This window comes from Callospermophilus lateralis, chromosome 7 (genome assembly GCF_048772815.1).
Source record: "Callospermophilus lateralis isolate mCalLat2 chromosome 7, mCalLat2.hap1, whole genome shotgun sequence".
NCBI lineage: Eukaryota > Metazoa > Chordata > Mammalia > Rodentia > Sciuridae > Callospermophilus > Callospermophilus lateralis.
In genome coordinates, this window is record NC_135311.1 from 104486883 (window position 1) to 104503251 (window position 16369).

The 16369-nt window shown below is 39.8% G+C and overlaps 1 protein-coding gene and 1 pseudogene across 5 annotated transcripts in view; one reads left to right on the forward strand and one right to left on the reverse strand.

Moving 5' to 3' along the window:
- Osbpl9 (oxysterol binding protein like 9) overlaps positions 1 to 12267 on the reverse strand; it is a 136299-nt gene extending 124032 nt beyond the window's left edge. For 2 of the 5 annotated variants that reach the window (XM_076860424.1, XM_077109922.1), the window contains exon 1: positions 12130 to 12253. In XM_076860424.1, coding sequence (XP_076716539.1) covers positions 12130 to 12240 — 111 coding nt within the window. In that variant the 5' untranslated portion in view covers positions 12241 to 12253. Of the gene's footprint in view, positions 1 to 12129 lie in introns of all 5 variants that reach the window. The other 3 variants (XM_076860429.2, XM_076860430.1, XM_077109923.1) reach the window with 3 other exon arrangements.
- Positions 7050 to 7781, forward strand: LOC143403975 (large ribosomal subunit protein uL23-like; annotated as a pseudogene).
- Positions 12268 to 16369: the final 4102 nt, after the last annotated feature.

A 16369-nucleotide genomic window follows, 5' to 3' on the forward strand; every position in this document is an offset into this window, starting at 1 on the left:
TTTACTTTTTATCTTTCAAAAAATTATTACCATCAACAAAACTGCTCAAAACAGCAAGAAGAACTGACTGTCTGATTTTAACCAAAAGATCCCACACAGTTCTACAGGTTCTGGATAATTAATCAGAAGTCACTGCTATTTATATAATCTCAATCAGGTTTTACATAGACCACGGAAATATACATATTTACTATTAGTATATTCTGCAATATTTAGAAGGCTATATAAACTAGAATTCCAAGTGGTCTTCTACATCTTAACTCTAAGCCTAGTTTGAAGGACCCTGGACATTCCATTCACTAAAATAATGTGTTACATTGTAGGGCTTGAAGATTATAATGTTCAGAACAAACTGCCACCAAGGAGGTTACAAGCCTGTTGTACTGTTAAAGAATGTACTAGAGATACGGTTGGTTAATTATAACAAATATAAAATAATTAAACACCCAAGAGAATTATGAGCTAGGCTAAGAAGTTTTAGGAAAGGGAAAAATCAAGACTAACTGTTGTATTCAAGGAAAATGAAAGATACTCAGACAGAATGGCACAGTCCTACTCTAGTTTATATAGCCTTCTAAATATTGCAGAATATACTAATAGTAAATATATATTTCCATGGTCTATGTAAAACACAGCAACTCAGGAGGTTGAGGGAGGAGAATCTCAAGTTCAAGGCCAGTGTCAGCAACTTAGCAAGACCCTCCTCCTCTTAGTGAGACCCTATCTCAAATTCATAAATAAAATGGACTGGGAATGTAGCTCAATGATAAAGCACCCCTGAATTCAATCCCCAGTACCAAAATAAATAAAAATAAAGCAAGCAAGCAAGCACCTCTGGTTTTAATCCTCAGTATGCGGGCAGCAGGATTAGGAAAAAATAGAGTGAAATTTCCACACATTTCTTCCCATTGATACCACTTATTACCATAGAAGATTTCTTTTCTTTTCAGAGGATTTAAATTTAGAAATAATTTGGGGGGAGTAGGGCAGGGTGGAGGGGGCAAGTACTGAGGACTGAACTGAACCCAGGGTGGCTTAACCACTGAACCACACCCCCAGTCTTTTTTTATGTTTTATTCTCAGACAGGGTCTCACTAAGTCCTTAGGGCCTCACTAAATTGTTGAGGCTAGTCTTGAACTTGAAGTCCTCCTGCCTCAGCCTCTCAAATCTCTGGGATTATAGGTGTATGCCACTTTGTCCTGCAATGTAATTTTTCTTTAACAATTCTAAAGCTATTTTATCAGATTTGCACACAGGTTGAACATCCTTAACCAAAAATCTGAAATCCAAAATGTCCCAAAACCTGAAACTTTTTAACACAAACAGGACTCCACAAGTAGAAAATTCCACATTTGACCTCATGTGACAGGTTGCAATCAAAACACAAGACCACTAAAAGTATCAAAGTTAACTTCAGCTTATGTGTGTAAAGTGTATATAAAACATAAATTAGTAAATTAGTTTTATTTTATATACAAAATATCTTATGATACTCATACATACTCCAAAATCCCCCCAAAATCTGAAATCCTAACCACTTCTGGTCCCAAGCATTTCCACCAAGGAATACTCAACTCAAAACATGCCATATAAGCTTAATAAAGATGACATTTGCAGGGTGTAGTGGTGCACACCTGTAATCCCAGTGACTTGGAGGCTGAACCAGAAAATCGCCAAGTTCAAAGCAGGGTTCAGCAACTTAGTGAGGTCCTAGGTAACTTAGTGAGACCCTGTCTCAAATTTTTTAAGTTCATAAAAGGCTGGAAATGTGGCTCAGCTGTTAACAACCCTGGGTTCAATCCCTGATTAAGAAAAAAGAAAAAAAATTGATACACTCCAAAGTAGTTTACTTAGAAAAAAAATAAATTTACTTTTAATTATTTGATAAGAATGGCACTGACATTTTCTAGAAGAATCTGAGACTACTTCTTTCATACATTACTTAAACTTAAACATTTCAAAAACCTAAAATCCAAACATTAAATGGGGATTTCAAAAAATCTTCTAGACATGCTAAAAACTGCCAAATAACACCTAAATGTGTTTTGACTAGCAGTGGTTTTAAAATGCAAAGTCATCATGAATCTCTTCCAGTGTGTGATGGCAAAGAATGTGATTTCTCTAATGACTCCTTTTACAAAGAATAATTTTGAGTGGCACGAGTAACTTACTAATTCACTGTTTCTCTGAAAAATGTTACAAAAAACAATACAAATCAAGAAAAAGGGTTAAACATGTATGTATAATGACTAAATAAAACATTTTATAATCAAAATAGTTCCTCATGCTATTTAGCCTTTAACTTGTCTTTACTTATTTCTTTTTCGAGTTCCCAAAGCCAAATGTTCTAAATCTTTTCTATTCTCAAGTCCAGACTCTTCCCTCACTTAAAAAAAAAAAAAAAAAAAAATTAATATTTATTTTTTAGTTGTAGTTGGACACAATACCTTTATTTTCTTTATTTATTTTTATGTGCTGCTGAGGATAGAACCCAGGATGGGCCTCGCACATGCTAGGGAAGTGCTCTACCGCTGGGCCTCTACCCCAGCCCTCTTATCTAATTTTTAACATGGATCCTGCTATAACTTATCCCTACCACGTTTAAGCATATTCCTAACTTTATAGCCCTTCCCCTCAATTCCATATGGCTCTCTCTGCCCTTTCATCAATGAATCATGCTGAATAATCCACATCTATTGATCTACTTCTTCCTCCTATTTATTCTTCAAACCACTCCAATCTGTCTTTCACACCCACCCCTCCACACAAACTGCTTTCACTAAAGACATCAATGTTCAAGTTGATCAATCTAGTAGATATGTATTAGCCCTTATCTAATCAATCTTCTCACCAGTATTCAGGCCAACTTACTATCCCCACCTTGATTTCCATGAAAACCACATTCTTCTGGCTTTTCTCTTTTATCTCTGGTTGTCCCTTTTCATTCCCCTATTCAGGCTTTTCTTATGACAATCCCTTACATAAGGTTTTGGTGGTTTAAAATTATGCCACAATTTCTCCTTTCAAAAAGTAGAGACAACTGGGTACAGGGGCACACTCCTGTAACCCCAGCAATGTAGGAGGCTGAGGTATGAGGATTGCAGGGTATAGTGGTGCACACCTGTAATCCCAGTGACTTGGAGGCTGAACCGGAAAATGTTTAAGTTTGAGGCCAGTCTCAGCAATTTAGCAATACACTCAACAACTTAGACCCTGTCTCAAAATTTTAAAGACCTGAGGATGTAGCACCCCTGGATTCAATCCCCAGGACTGAAAAAAAAAAAGTGGTGGGGGGCAGTTAATCCTCCTTCTCCCCCAATGTGCCCAGTGTATAAAATTCCTTCCCACAGGAACATGTGCTGAACTTAATGACTAGTTTCTAAAGAATAGAATAAGGCAAAAGTGATGGTCTGAGAACATGTCATGAAAAGAATGGAGTCATCGTCCTTGTTCTCACTTGGATTACTCTACATGGGTGAAACCAGCTGCCAGTCATGATGATATCAAGTAACCCAATGGAGAGAAGCTACCTGGTAAGGAATAAGGCCACCTTCCAACAGTCAGCAAGAAACAGGCTTTGTGACAACTGTGTGAATCACCTTGGAAGCAGATCTTCCAGCCCTGATCAAGCCTTTCAGATGACTAAATCCTGGCTAATGTCTCTTTTTGGGGGGGGTGGAAAGGCAGTCTGGGGATCAAACCCAGAATCTCATGTATGGTAGACAAGTACTCTTCCATGGAGCCACATTCCCAGCCCCCTGACTAATGTTTTGACTGCAATCATGAGACCCTGAGCCTGAACCATTCAAGTCTGACCCAAACTATGAGATAATAAATAGTTGTAGTTTATAGTTAATAAGTTTAAGAGGAATTTGTTACCAAACAATAGATAACTAATCCAGTGGTGTTTTTCAGTGTCATAACCAAAGATCTATTCTTCACAGTCACTCTCTCAAGTACTCATATCTAAAAAACTAATATTTATATGCAGCCCAGATTTTTGTACTAAGCTCCAAACTATTAATACATCTTTATTTCAATTTCAATATACCCAAAAGCAACCACCTTTCTCCCAGAACCTGTTCTTATCTTCCCTATTCATCCAGCTCAAACCAAAAACTTGGATGTCATCATCCTCCTCTTCCCCTTTCACTCACTTCAATCACTAAGCCCTGCCAAAAAAACAATCTCCTCAGTAACCACAGCATGCTTTAAAAAAATACATATTTTGCCTATAATCCCAGTGAGGCTAAGATAGGAAGATTGCAAATTGAAGGTCAGCCTCAGCAATTTAGCAAGGTTCTAAGCAACTTAATGAAACCCTGTCTCAAATTAAAAAATATACAGGGCTAGGAATGTACCTCTGGGTTCAATCCCCAGTACAAACAATAAATAAATAAAAATATATTTTTCACCTAAATCTATTGATCAGTTTTAACCTCACAGAAAGAAAACCAGTTACCTTATGCCTCTTGATTTGATAGGTTCCACCTATGAGGTATTTTTGCTCAAAAGAAAAAAAGAACTAATCTGATTAAGCTTCTAGCTCAAAGTAGCAGTTTATAGGAAATAAAGAGGACAAAGGAACATGTTTAAACATACTAAAAGGATGTCTCCAACAAAATCCAGAATGTGGAAAATTCAACAGAGCAAAGGACCTGTTTTTTGTTTGTTTGTTTTTTGATTTTGGTGCTGGTGTGCATTTAAGGCAAGCACTCTTCCAACTAAGCTATATTTCCAGCCCCAGGACCTGGTTTCTTAAACAAATAAATGGCGAAGAAAAAAGGAGGGACAGAAGATCTAAATATTAAAAGATACTCAAGACTTTTATATGCAGATCTCATTTGGAATCCTAACCCAAACCACTGATAAGGGAGACATGTTTGAGATAATCAACAAAACAAAGAACAGACTGGATATTTGGTATTAATACATTATTGTTACTATTTAACTGTAATAAAGGTATTTTGATAACATTTTTTAATATCTTTATTTTGTTTATTCATTTTTATGTGGTGCTGAGGATTGAACCCTGTGCCCCACATGTGCGAGGCAAGCGCTCTTCCACTGAGCCACAACCCCAGCCCCTTGATAACATTTTTTAAAAGAAATCTTAACTTTGGGGCTAGGGATGTAAATCAGCAATAGATGCTGCTTGCCCAGCATGCACAAGGACCTAAGTTTAATCTCTAGTATCTCTAAAAAAAGACAAAAACCTTAACTTTGAGTTTCACATACTGAATTATTCACAAATGAAATGCAGTAATATGGTATTTAGGAAATGGAGGAGGAAGGAGCTAATAAGATTATTAATAAAACAAGGTTGGCCATATGTTGATAACTGTATAAGCTGGATAACAGAAATTCATTTTTCTATCCTCTTTACTTTTATGTATACTTGAAATTTTCTACAGTAAAATTTTTTTTAGTAATTAAAAACTGCTTGCAATACCAAAATGATTCTCCATTGCCCTAAAGATAAAGTTCAAATTTCTTAGCAGAGTTTGCCAAAAAAGCCTTTTATTATCTGCCCCACTGCTTAGTTCTCCAATTTATCTCCCACTATTGCCTATTACACAGCTTAAATTCCGGGACTGACAAGTTCCTTACTCTTGTCTCCTCCAAAAACATTTATTCCATTTGTTTCAAGCACCTTTCCCTCTCCAGTCACATGCCTAACCTCTCTACTTCATTCAGGTCAAAACAAATCTGCCTCTTCTAGGAGTCACATAGCCTAACTATGCCCCCCCGGCCAATATTCTGTGCTTCCCATCATAGTTTACTTGCTTTACCCCCACTCAGTACACTCTAGGTATCCTGAGTATGTTTGATTTCTATTTTATTTCCCACTTTCTAGCAAAATGCCTGACATACAGTAGGTACTCAAATACACATTTGATAAATTAACAAAAGACATGAACTTTCTAACCTTCCAGGTCCTTGAATATCTCACCTATTCCAATTTTCTTTCCTTCTCATTTTCCTTTGTGATCATGATTTATACTAACAGTTCACAATTCACACAATGTTCCCAAATGTATATCCTTAGCTCTCCCTGGGCATTTCATCTAATAATAAATTTTCAAGTAACCAATTTTGTGCTATAATCCAACAGATCTTTAACTACAGGCCTAACTTGTAGCTCCAAATACCTTCTGAATTCAATCTCACTTTCTACTGGAGCTGCTTAGAATTTCTCAAAACCCCCAGTTATTCAGGAGATTGAGGTGGGAGGATTGTTGAGAGCCACAGCCCAAGGGGCCCCAGCAAACTTTCAGACTGCCAGCTGATGAGCTGAAGGGGCCCCAGCAAACTTTCAGACTGCCAGCTGATGATTGGCTCACAGTGGCCCCAGCAACATCTAGCTGATTGGCTCCTCTGCGGTGAAGCTCATTGGGCTGTTTCCCTGCCCTTTCAGGTCACGGAGCTGCTCATTGGGGGACTTTTTGGCTCCACCCATGCGACCCAGCCAATCGGCCTCAAGAGGAAGAGGATTGTGGGAGGTGTGGAAGCTGGCGGTGGGGGAGTGTGGCTTGTGAGAAGCCGGTGGTGGCAGATGGGCTCTGAGGGTTTTTTCCTGAGGAGCTGCTTTGTTTGGCTTGTGTGGTTCTAAAAATAAAGTTAATTTCTTTTGACAAGTGGCTCCTGAATTGTGCCCAGCCAGACTGCGGCAGAGGATAGCAAGTTGGAAGCCAACATGGATAACCTGGGAATATCCTGTTACAAAATAAAATGTTTAAAAAGGGGGCTGGGGGGCTAGGGTTATGGCTCAGTGGCAGAGCACTTGGCTAGCATGTGTGAGGCACTGGGTTCGATCCTCAGCACCACATATAAATAAATAAATAATAAAGGTACATCAACAACTAAAAAATATTTTAAAACGGGGAGTGCTGGAGTTGTGGCTCAGTGGTAGAGTGCTCGCCTAGCATATGCGAAGCCCTGGGTTCGACTCTCAGCACCACATAAAAATAAATAAATAAAATGTCCAACTATAACCGAAAAAATTTCTTAAAAAAATGTTAATAAAGGGCTGGGAGCTTTTCCACCAATGGCATGGAAAGTGAATAAAGCTCCTGCCCCTCCCAAGGCCAAAGCCAAAGGAAATCTCTGAAGGCCAAAAAGCAGTGTTGAAAGGCGTCCACAGCTACAAGAAGATCTGTACATCACCTAACTTTCAGCAGCCCAAGATATTAAAACTCCAGAGGCAACCCAAATATTCTCAGAAGAGCAGCCCCAGGGAAAACAAGATTGACCACTATGCTGTCATCAAGTTCCCCCTGACCACTGAGTCAGCCAAGAAGAAGACTGAAGATAACAACACACTTATGCTCATTGTGGATGTTAAGGCTAACAAACACTAGATCAAATAAGTTGATCAAAAAAAAAAAAAAAGAAGTAGTTCTGTAATGCCAGAAGTAACAGTGCATGCCTACTATAATCCCAGTGGCTTGGGAGGCTGAGGCAGGAGTATAGAGAGTTCAATGCCTGCCTCGAGCAACTCAAGTAGGCCTTATTTCTAAACAAAATACAAAAAAGGATTGAGGATGTGGCTCAGTGGTTAAGTGCCCCTGGATTCACTTCCCAGTACCAAAATAAAAGAAAGAAGCTCTGTAATACTGATGTGGCCAAGGTGTTATCAAATAGGCTACAAAGAAGCTCTGTAATGCTAATGTGGCCAAGGTCAACACTCTTCAGGCTCAATGGAGTGAAAAAAGTATATGTTCAACTGGCTCCTGATTACGATGCTTTGGCCACTGCCAAAAAAATTGAAATCATCTAAACAGAGTCTGGCTACCTCATTCTGAACATACATTTTTTTTTTTTTTTTGCAACATAAAAATAAAGGGCTGGGTGCAATGGCACAGACCTATAATTCCAGAAACTCAGGAGACTGAAGCAGGAGGATCACAAATTTGAAGCCAGCCTCAGCAACTTAGCAAGTCCCTAAGAACTTAATGAGATCCTGTCTCAAAATAAAAAATAAAAAGGGTCTGGGGTTGTGGCTCAGTGGTAGAGTGCTTGCCTAGCATGTGTGAAGCACTGAGGATGATTCTTAGCACCACATATAAGTAAATAAAAGGAAAAAAAATTAAAAATAAATAAAAAGGGCTGAGGATGTAACTCAGTGGCAAATTGCCCCTGGTTCAATCCCCAGTACTCCCCCGACCAAAAAAAAAAAAAAAGTGGAGAGCTGGGAATATAGCTCAGTAGTAGAGCATGCACCATGCCCTGGGTTCAATCCTAGTACCACACACAAAAAAGAATTTCTCAAAACCCTCCTAATGCACCTTATGTTCTCAAGCTTCCCAGTATATGCATATTCTTTGCCCATTGCCTGAAATGCTCTTCTTCTATCTTCCTCCATTAAGTCAACTCAAATGTCTCCAGCCTTTTCTAAGCCATGTTCCCATAACATTCTTCATATTTCTATTATAGAAAGGATCATATTGTTTTGAAATTATGTCTAAGGGTCTACTCTGCTACACTTGAAAGAAAAGTGGTGCAGGACTAACCTCAGGCACACCAATTACAGAGCAGATTTATTGTTAGACACCTGACAAGGCTGTCTCACACAGAAAGAACAGCAAGAGAGGGAGAGCAGCAGCAAGCAGGAGAGAGCAGCAGGAGAGGGAGAGCAGTAGCAAATTTCCCTTGAGCATTATCTTTTATAGGTCAGAATCATGGCCATCCTTTAGGGGCAGGTTTAGCCCTTGTTACTGGCATAGCAAGCATCACCTGATTTTGTGGAAAGCAAGTTACTGTTTCTTGAGAACAGAGAAGAACAACTTTTTATCTCTCAAGGAGAGAACAAAGACCAGCAAGTCTCTATCTCTTGAGAATAAGAACAGTATTCATAAAGTGGGGATGGGTAAAAGGAAGATGGCTGTAGTTATGCAAACAACACTGTCAGTTCCTACATAAAGGAATTATCTCTACTGCATGCTTACAGTTCCAACATAGACAGTACAATGCCTATTTCAAAGTCAACCCTAAATAAATGCTTGCTGTATGAACTACAGTTTATTAAGTATAACTAAGAGTCATGGCTAGAACTGGAAAACAAGTGCCTAAATCTACCTTCCTAAAGGAGGTAATCAGTTTCTCTAGTTTTGTATTGGGCAAAATAAAAATATGAAACTCTTTTTCAAAAACAATGTATTGGGTTGGTAATGTAGTGCAGAAATAGAAAGTTTGCCTAGCATGCACAAGGTCATAGGTTCAATCTCTAGCACTGGGGAAAAAAAATTTTTTCAATATTATAAAAACAAAAGAAATTATGAAACAAAAGAAAATATTCCATCCTAGAGTTTAGTGAAGTGTAATGAACATCCAGGATGAAGAATGGCCTGGGTGGGGCTGGGGATGTGGCTCAAGCGGTTGCATGCTCGCCTGGCATGCTCAGGGCACTGGGTTCGATCCTCAACACCATAAAAAAATAAATATGTTGTGTCCACCTCAGACTAAAAGATAAATATTAAAAAGAATGGCCTGGGTGAATCTATTCAGTTCACAGCAATCTCAGTGATCTTAACCCAATCCTGAGATTATTTCAATATCCATTCTCAGGATAGGCTGACTCTAAAATAAGGCCAATGTAGTTTTAGTTCAGAGTTTTCAGGGATACCCATAGATGAAGAACCACAGAGTCAGATTAGAGCCCAAGTGATTTTGGAAACAAGAAATAAAGTGACTTGCTATTTATTCCCCTGCTTAAAATACTGTATAACAAATTCATATATTCGTCCTAGAAAATACAGCTGCAATCTATCAGCCACATGCAAATCATTAATATGTATGCTCAAATCCTTCAGAATCCAAATATACTGAAAAAATGTCCAAGTGTACAGAATTTATCATCAACATTCAATGTGTCTCCTGCTTTCCCAGTGAATACCTATCCTTTTCCTATCTTTACTGGAATGCCTCTAATAGGGGTTGTGTATCATTTTAGTGTCACATTAACTCTACAAGCAAATACTTTAACACAAAAGAACTAGGGGAGCCGGGTGTGGCAGTACATTCCTGTACTCCCAGTGATTCCCAAAGATGGTGGTAAAGCATATAAAGCACGCCTAGGTTTGATCCCCAGTACTAGGGGGAAAAAAAAAAAAAAAAAAAGAACTAGGGGGCCAAAACTTCTAAATGGCCATTAGTGAGAAATATGATACCTCCTTCCTCTGGCAAGGGTAATGTTGAATAGAATCTAGTCTCAAAAGGGAGGATAAGTGTATTAAGGACAAAGAAAAGGAAGTACATGAAAAAAAAAACAAAACTGTATTTAGCCAGTAAGACAAAGAGGTATTTGTCCAAGTATTCAAAAACCAAAAGAAGGCAGACAAATGACATACACTAACAGGAAAAAGAAACATTATATCTGGGCTAGTACCTCCCAAGAGCCAGAGCTTGGGACCTCTCCTATAAGACACCACATTCAGATTTGTAAAGTAACTTAATTCCATAGTGCCACTCACTGGAATTACTCTAGCTTGAATAAATTTAATAGGTTCCATGTGTTTTTCTGATTCACACTTATTGAAACAAAATATTACTCATCATTTATCTAGCTCATGGGATTTTCTAATTCCAGAGTTTTCAGGATATGAGGTTTAGTTGCCTCTCTTCCATTCCTACAGAAAAATAATCTTAAAAAACGGGTCTAAGACTCATTAAGGTTTAGTACTCTCCCACTTAAAAGTGATGTGGAGAAAGGAAATTGATAGCTGGATGATGAAAACTAATACTTTAACTCTTGCAGGTTTGCCTTATTAACTTAGAGCTTTCACATATTTCCTTCTTGTAGTGAAAGTGAAGCTTAATGGAAACAATTGGAAAGCCAAGAATTTTGCATCTTGATTCCACCACTTACTGCTTGCCTATATGATCTTGAGCAATTACATAAAAGCCTGGAGCCTCAGATTCCAAAACTGTAAAATGGGGATATTAAATGGGGATAATGAATAGGTAGGTACCTATCCTGTAGCGTTATTAGGAGCAAAATGAATTAAGGGACCCACTAGAATGAAAGCTCCTGAGAAGAGAAACAGTGAATGTCTTCATGATCATTGATTCTTGCTGGCATGGAAACACACATAGCAGGAACTCAATTTTTTTTTAATGAATGCATAAATATGTTCCCATTTCTCTCATCAACATTAACTCTTCCATAATTTTATTTTCCCTTATTTTCTAAAGCCTTCAAGACATTTCGTCCTTTTAAGTGATTTCTTCCCTCTCGTTAGCTATTAACTATACACCATGCAGAGGAATAACTTTGTAAGTAATTTTTTTCTCTGATACCACTGACCTTCCATCTCTAAGGCTATGGGGTGGCCGGGGTAATCGAAAACAAAATTCGTAATAATTAATCTACTTGCCCACCATCACTGTTCCGAGTTAACGACAATGAAACCCTCAACTCAGCCCTCCCAGAATATAACTTTCAAGGGGACACTGCACTATGCCTTCTACCTCTCGCCTAAAGAGAGACCCGCGCGCGTAGGAAATCCTCTTTTCTCAAAAGTTAAGGCGTCGGTTACGTTCGTCTCCCGCTGAAAAAATGGGATGCATCCCTTGAATAACACACTTGGACAGAAAGGAGGAATTCTGGACACCTTGGTTCTTTCCGAGGGTCACCTCTGGACATGGCCAGGCTCTTCTGGCTACGCTTGCAAAAAAAGCAGAGCTCTCCGTTCCCTGGAGGGAAGCTAAGGGGTGCGGCCGTCTACAGGGCCTGAGGGTACTGTGTAAAGTCCACGACAACGTGGAGAGGCGGCTTGGACCGCATAGCCGGACCTTTTAAACCATAACTACGACCATCCTTACCAGCTCACAACCGCATGGGACACGACCACCTGCTTAAAACCAGACCACCCCCCCAAAAAAGAAAAGTGGCTTGCCCCCAACCCATAAATCAGACAGCTAGTGCCTGTTTATTGGCTACAACTACATCTCCTTCACCCTCATTGGCTATCCAGGACGCAAAACCCTCCCCCACAAGGGAACCCTCTCGTACGGCGGCACCCCCAGCCTAGCAACCTCAACCCGGCTACCCAAAGTCCCGGTCCCCCACCTCCACCCAAGAAGGAAGGTCCCCGAGGCGCTCGGAGCTTTGTCCTCCGAGAACTCACCGTGTAGTAGGACAACAGTCCCGCATTGTAGTCCAGCACAAACCAACGGTACTGCCAGCCCTTCATCACGTTAGTCCATTTGCTCAGCGGCCCTTCCACGATGGACGCCATCTTGGGAGCCGCCAATGACAACAAACGGCCTGACGTCACTCGCCTATATGGCCTTCAGCATGCGGGGGGCGGGGCCGCCGCGGGCCGGGGCGGGGCCAGGGCGGAGCCAGCGGCGGCTGCTGTGGGTAAGCCCGCGGACCCACGCCCCCAGCAATCACTGTCAAACACGCGTGCTCCGGGCGACTGTTGTGTGCAGGGCTCGGTGCCAGCCAGCGAGAATGCAAGCATGAATACTGCTGTTATGATTATTTATTCACACAAGGAATAAATAATAATAAGCCGCGATGATACCAAAAGATTTCACATCTGATATTCACTTATGCATTTGTTCCACAAATCCCATTCAATTAATAAACATTTATTGTTTTGCACTAGACAAAACATAGTAAATGATATATTGAAAATACATAGTAAATGATATATTGAAAATTGATAAGTGCCCTGGAAAATAGTTAAACAAGGAAAGAAGTAAAGTTAGTGTTGCCTTTTTAGATTCTTTTTTAATATTTATTTTAGTTGTACACAGTACCTTTGTTTTATTTATTTATTTAATGTGGTGCTGAGTATCGAATCCAGGGCCTCGCATGCACCCAGGGCCTCGCATGCGCTAGGGGAACCACAACCCCAGCCCCTGCTTTTTTAGATTCTTAAACAGAAAAGGTCTGAAAGAGAAGGTAACTTTTGACCAAAGCAAAGACCTGAAGAAAATGAAGGAGGGACCTGGGGGAAGAGACTTTCAAGCTGAAGGAATTCTAAGTGTAAAGACCAGATGTTAGGAATAGCAAGAAGCTCAATGTTACTGTAGCAGTAAACCAGGGAAACAGTGGTAGGATGCTAGGCTGGAGAAGTAAAAGCAGATCACTTGCAGCCTAGAAGGGCAGTGTAAGTATTTGTGGCTCAGTGGCAGAGCGCTTCCCTAGCATGTGTGAGGCACTGGTTTGGATTCTTAGCACCACATGTTAAAAAAAAAAAAAAAAAAAAAAAAAAAAGGTTATAAACCACATACTATATATCCAGGCACTGTTGGAGGTCCAGGGAATGCAACATTCAATGAGAGAGCTCTCTAAGAGATTACATTCTGTAGCTGGATGTGGTGGTACAGGTCTGTAATCCCAGCAGTTTGGAAGGCTGAGACAGGAGAATCACAAATTCAAGATCAGCCTCAGCAATTTAGCTTAGGTCCTAAGCAACTTAGGGAGACTGTATCTCAAAATTAAAAGAGCTGGGGATGTGGCTCAGTAGTTAAGCACTGCTGGGTTCAATGGGGGGGGGGGAGAGTATATTCTGTGATGGAAGTAAACACTAAACAAGAAAATTAATTAATTCCTGACATTGGGTGTGTCCACTTTTTGAGGCAGGTTCTTGCTAAACTGTTTAGGCTGGCCTTCAACTCAAAATCCTTTAGCCATAGCCTCCCAAGTAGTTGGAGTTATAAGAGCAGGGTTTTACTGATAAACCCTTGCCAGAGAATTTAATAAACTGATGAAAAAGGAAGTCAGTGGGTGGGTACTTTATACTAGAGGGTCAAGGTAGGCCTGTCACAGGAAGTGGCATTTAAGCAGATGTCAAGGATAAGAAAAAGCCAGCCACACAAATACCAGCAGAAAGAACTAGAAAGGGAACCAAGAAGTGGAGCATTATCTAGAAGAGGAAGACAGCGTAAGTGAGGGCTTCTTTGTTTTCTTGTTTTTCAGTTTTGAGTGAAAGTACTAGAAAGTGTTATTTTGCTGATTTCCAGAGAAGAGAAATACTGGGGACATCCTAGAGAAAGAAGAGAATAGCAATAGTAGAAAGTGAAAGAGTTGATCTTTTATAGGAGCAGCTGTTTCTTCCATAGTAACAAGAGGGAGAGAAGAGAAAATGAGTTAGATGTGAGTGGGTCTGGAGTTAGATGATAGAGAAATGAATAATCTTCTTTTTTTAATATTTATTTTTTAGTTTTATTTTTATGTGGTGCTGAGAATCGAACCCAGTACTTCACACTGCCACTTGAGCCACATCCCCAACCCAGAAATGAATAATCTCTTAATGTTTAGAAAGTTAAGACTGTGGACTCTAAGCAGGATGCGGTGGCACACACCTGTGATCCAAGCACTCCAGAGCCTGAGGAAGAGGATCAGAGGATTGCTAGCTAGTTTGAGTCCAGTCTTTGTTTCTTTTTATTTTTAATTTTTTTTTTGTACTGGGGGTTGAACCCAGGGACACTTTAGCTCTGAGCTATATCCCCCAGTTGTTTTTATTTTTTGAGACAGGGTCTCACTAAGTTGCTGAGGCAGGGATGTAGGTAGCTCAGTGGTAAAGTTTCCCTGGGTTCAATCCCTGGTAGCACAAAAAAGGAAAAACTAATGTGTACTCCTACTATTTTTTTAAGCATTTATTTTTTAGTTTTAGTTGAACATAGTATCTATTTTATTTTTATGTGGTGCTGAGGATCGAACCCAGTGCCCCACACATGTTAGGCGAGCGCTGTACCACTAAGCCACAACCCAAGCCCCCCAACCCCCCCCCCACTCCTACTATTAAAAAAACAAAATTAACTATAAAACAGCTTCAGGCCGCTCCTTCAGGAGATATTTCAGAAGACAATGCTATCAGAGGAGATGACAGCTTCATGTGTTTTATCATTCCTAAGGACTTTCCAGTGAGACAAGACATGGAAGTGGAAAACAATAATATTGATAATCCTGTCCCTGTGTGAGCCTAGGCTAATTGAGTTTGTGTCTCCATCTTTTTAAAAGAATTTAACCTTTATTATTTTTATGTGGTACTGAGGATCAATGCGCTCTCACTGAGCTACCACCCCAGCCACCTGTGTCTTCATTTTAAAATTTTTCTTTTTGGTACTAGGGATTGAACCCAGAGGTGCTCTAAGACTGAGTTATATCCCCAGCATTTTTTATTTTTTTATTTTGAAACAGAGTCTCACTAAGTTGCTAAGGATCTCACTAAGTTTCTGAGACTTGCCTTGAATTTGAAATCCTTCTGCTTCAGCCTCCTGAGCCACTAGGATTACAGGCTTGCATGCACCTGGCTCCACCTCTTGCTTTTGACTGAAAGCAGGATGACATCAGTCCCCACTGCCATAACAACTCTAGGTCACTGGCCCATGCTGACCAGTTCTAACTGGAACCTGTTCTTACAGATTTTATGGTTAGGGGGAATTAGCCTTATCTCCCTGAGTTCCAAGATCTGGTCTGTGTAAGGTTCATAAAAGTCATCCCACCACTGCCTCCAGCTTTGTTTCAAGATAACTTGTGTTATCTTTGTTTCAAGATAACTTGGGGCCTGCATCTCTTCTACAGATAGAAGGAATGTAACATATCCTATGAACTTAAGTCAGGCAGGCCGGCAGGTAAATTGCTTTTTTTTTTTTTTAAAGCTGTAGATGGACACACTATCTTTATTTTTTTATGTGGTGCTGAGAATTGAACTGGAAAATTGCCTGGAAATCTCGACATTTAATAAGTAAGGGACCTGAGATTCAAAGAAACTAACCCACTTGTCTAACTCATACATGTTAGGCAAGCGCTCTACCACTGAGTCACAACCCCAGCCTGGTAAATTGTTTTTCAGAGGTGAAAACGTAGGGATCAGCACAGTGGGCCCAGTTTATAGAATCTCATGTTTCCACTGTTCACATCTGTCTGTTCCCTATCATAGGTATGTCTACATGTACATTTTTAAAATAGACTATACTGTATAACCTAGGTGCACAGTAAGCTATACCATCTAGGTTTGTGTAAGTATACGCTATGATGTTTGAACAATGACAAAATGGCCTACAACAATGACAAATGCTCAGACGGTATTCTTGTTGTTAAAGGATGCATGACTGACTGTACCTGGGTTTGTACAACAAACACTTAGTATCCAACATTTAGTAGCTAAGTGAACTTGGGCAAGTTTTCTACTTCTCTGTATCTTAGTTTCCCCTCAGATTCACATCTTTAAAATGCAAATAACAATTTTAAAAATCTTTTTATAGGCTTCTGTACTGGATCCAGAGCCCAGGTGTCTGTGCTATGCAGAATTGGAAAACAAACCACAGGGAGAACGCTGAGAACCCTGAAAGCCAGGAAATGTACATATATGAAGACAGGAATTGATGTGAACATACTTTATATACAAA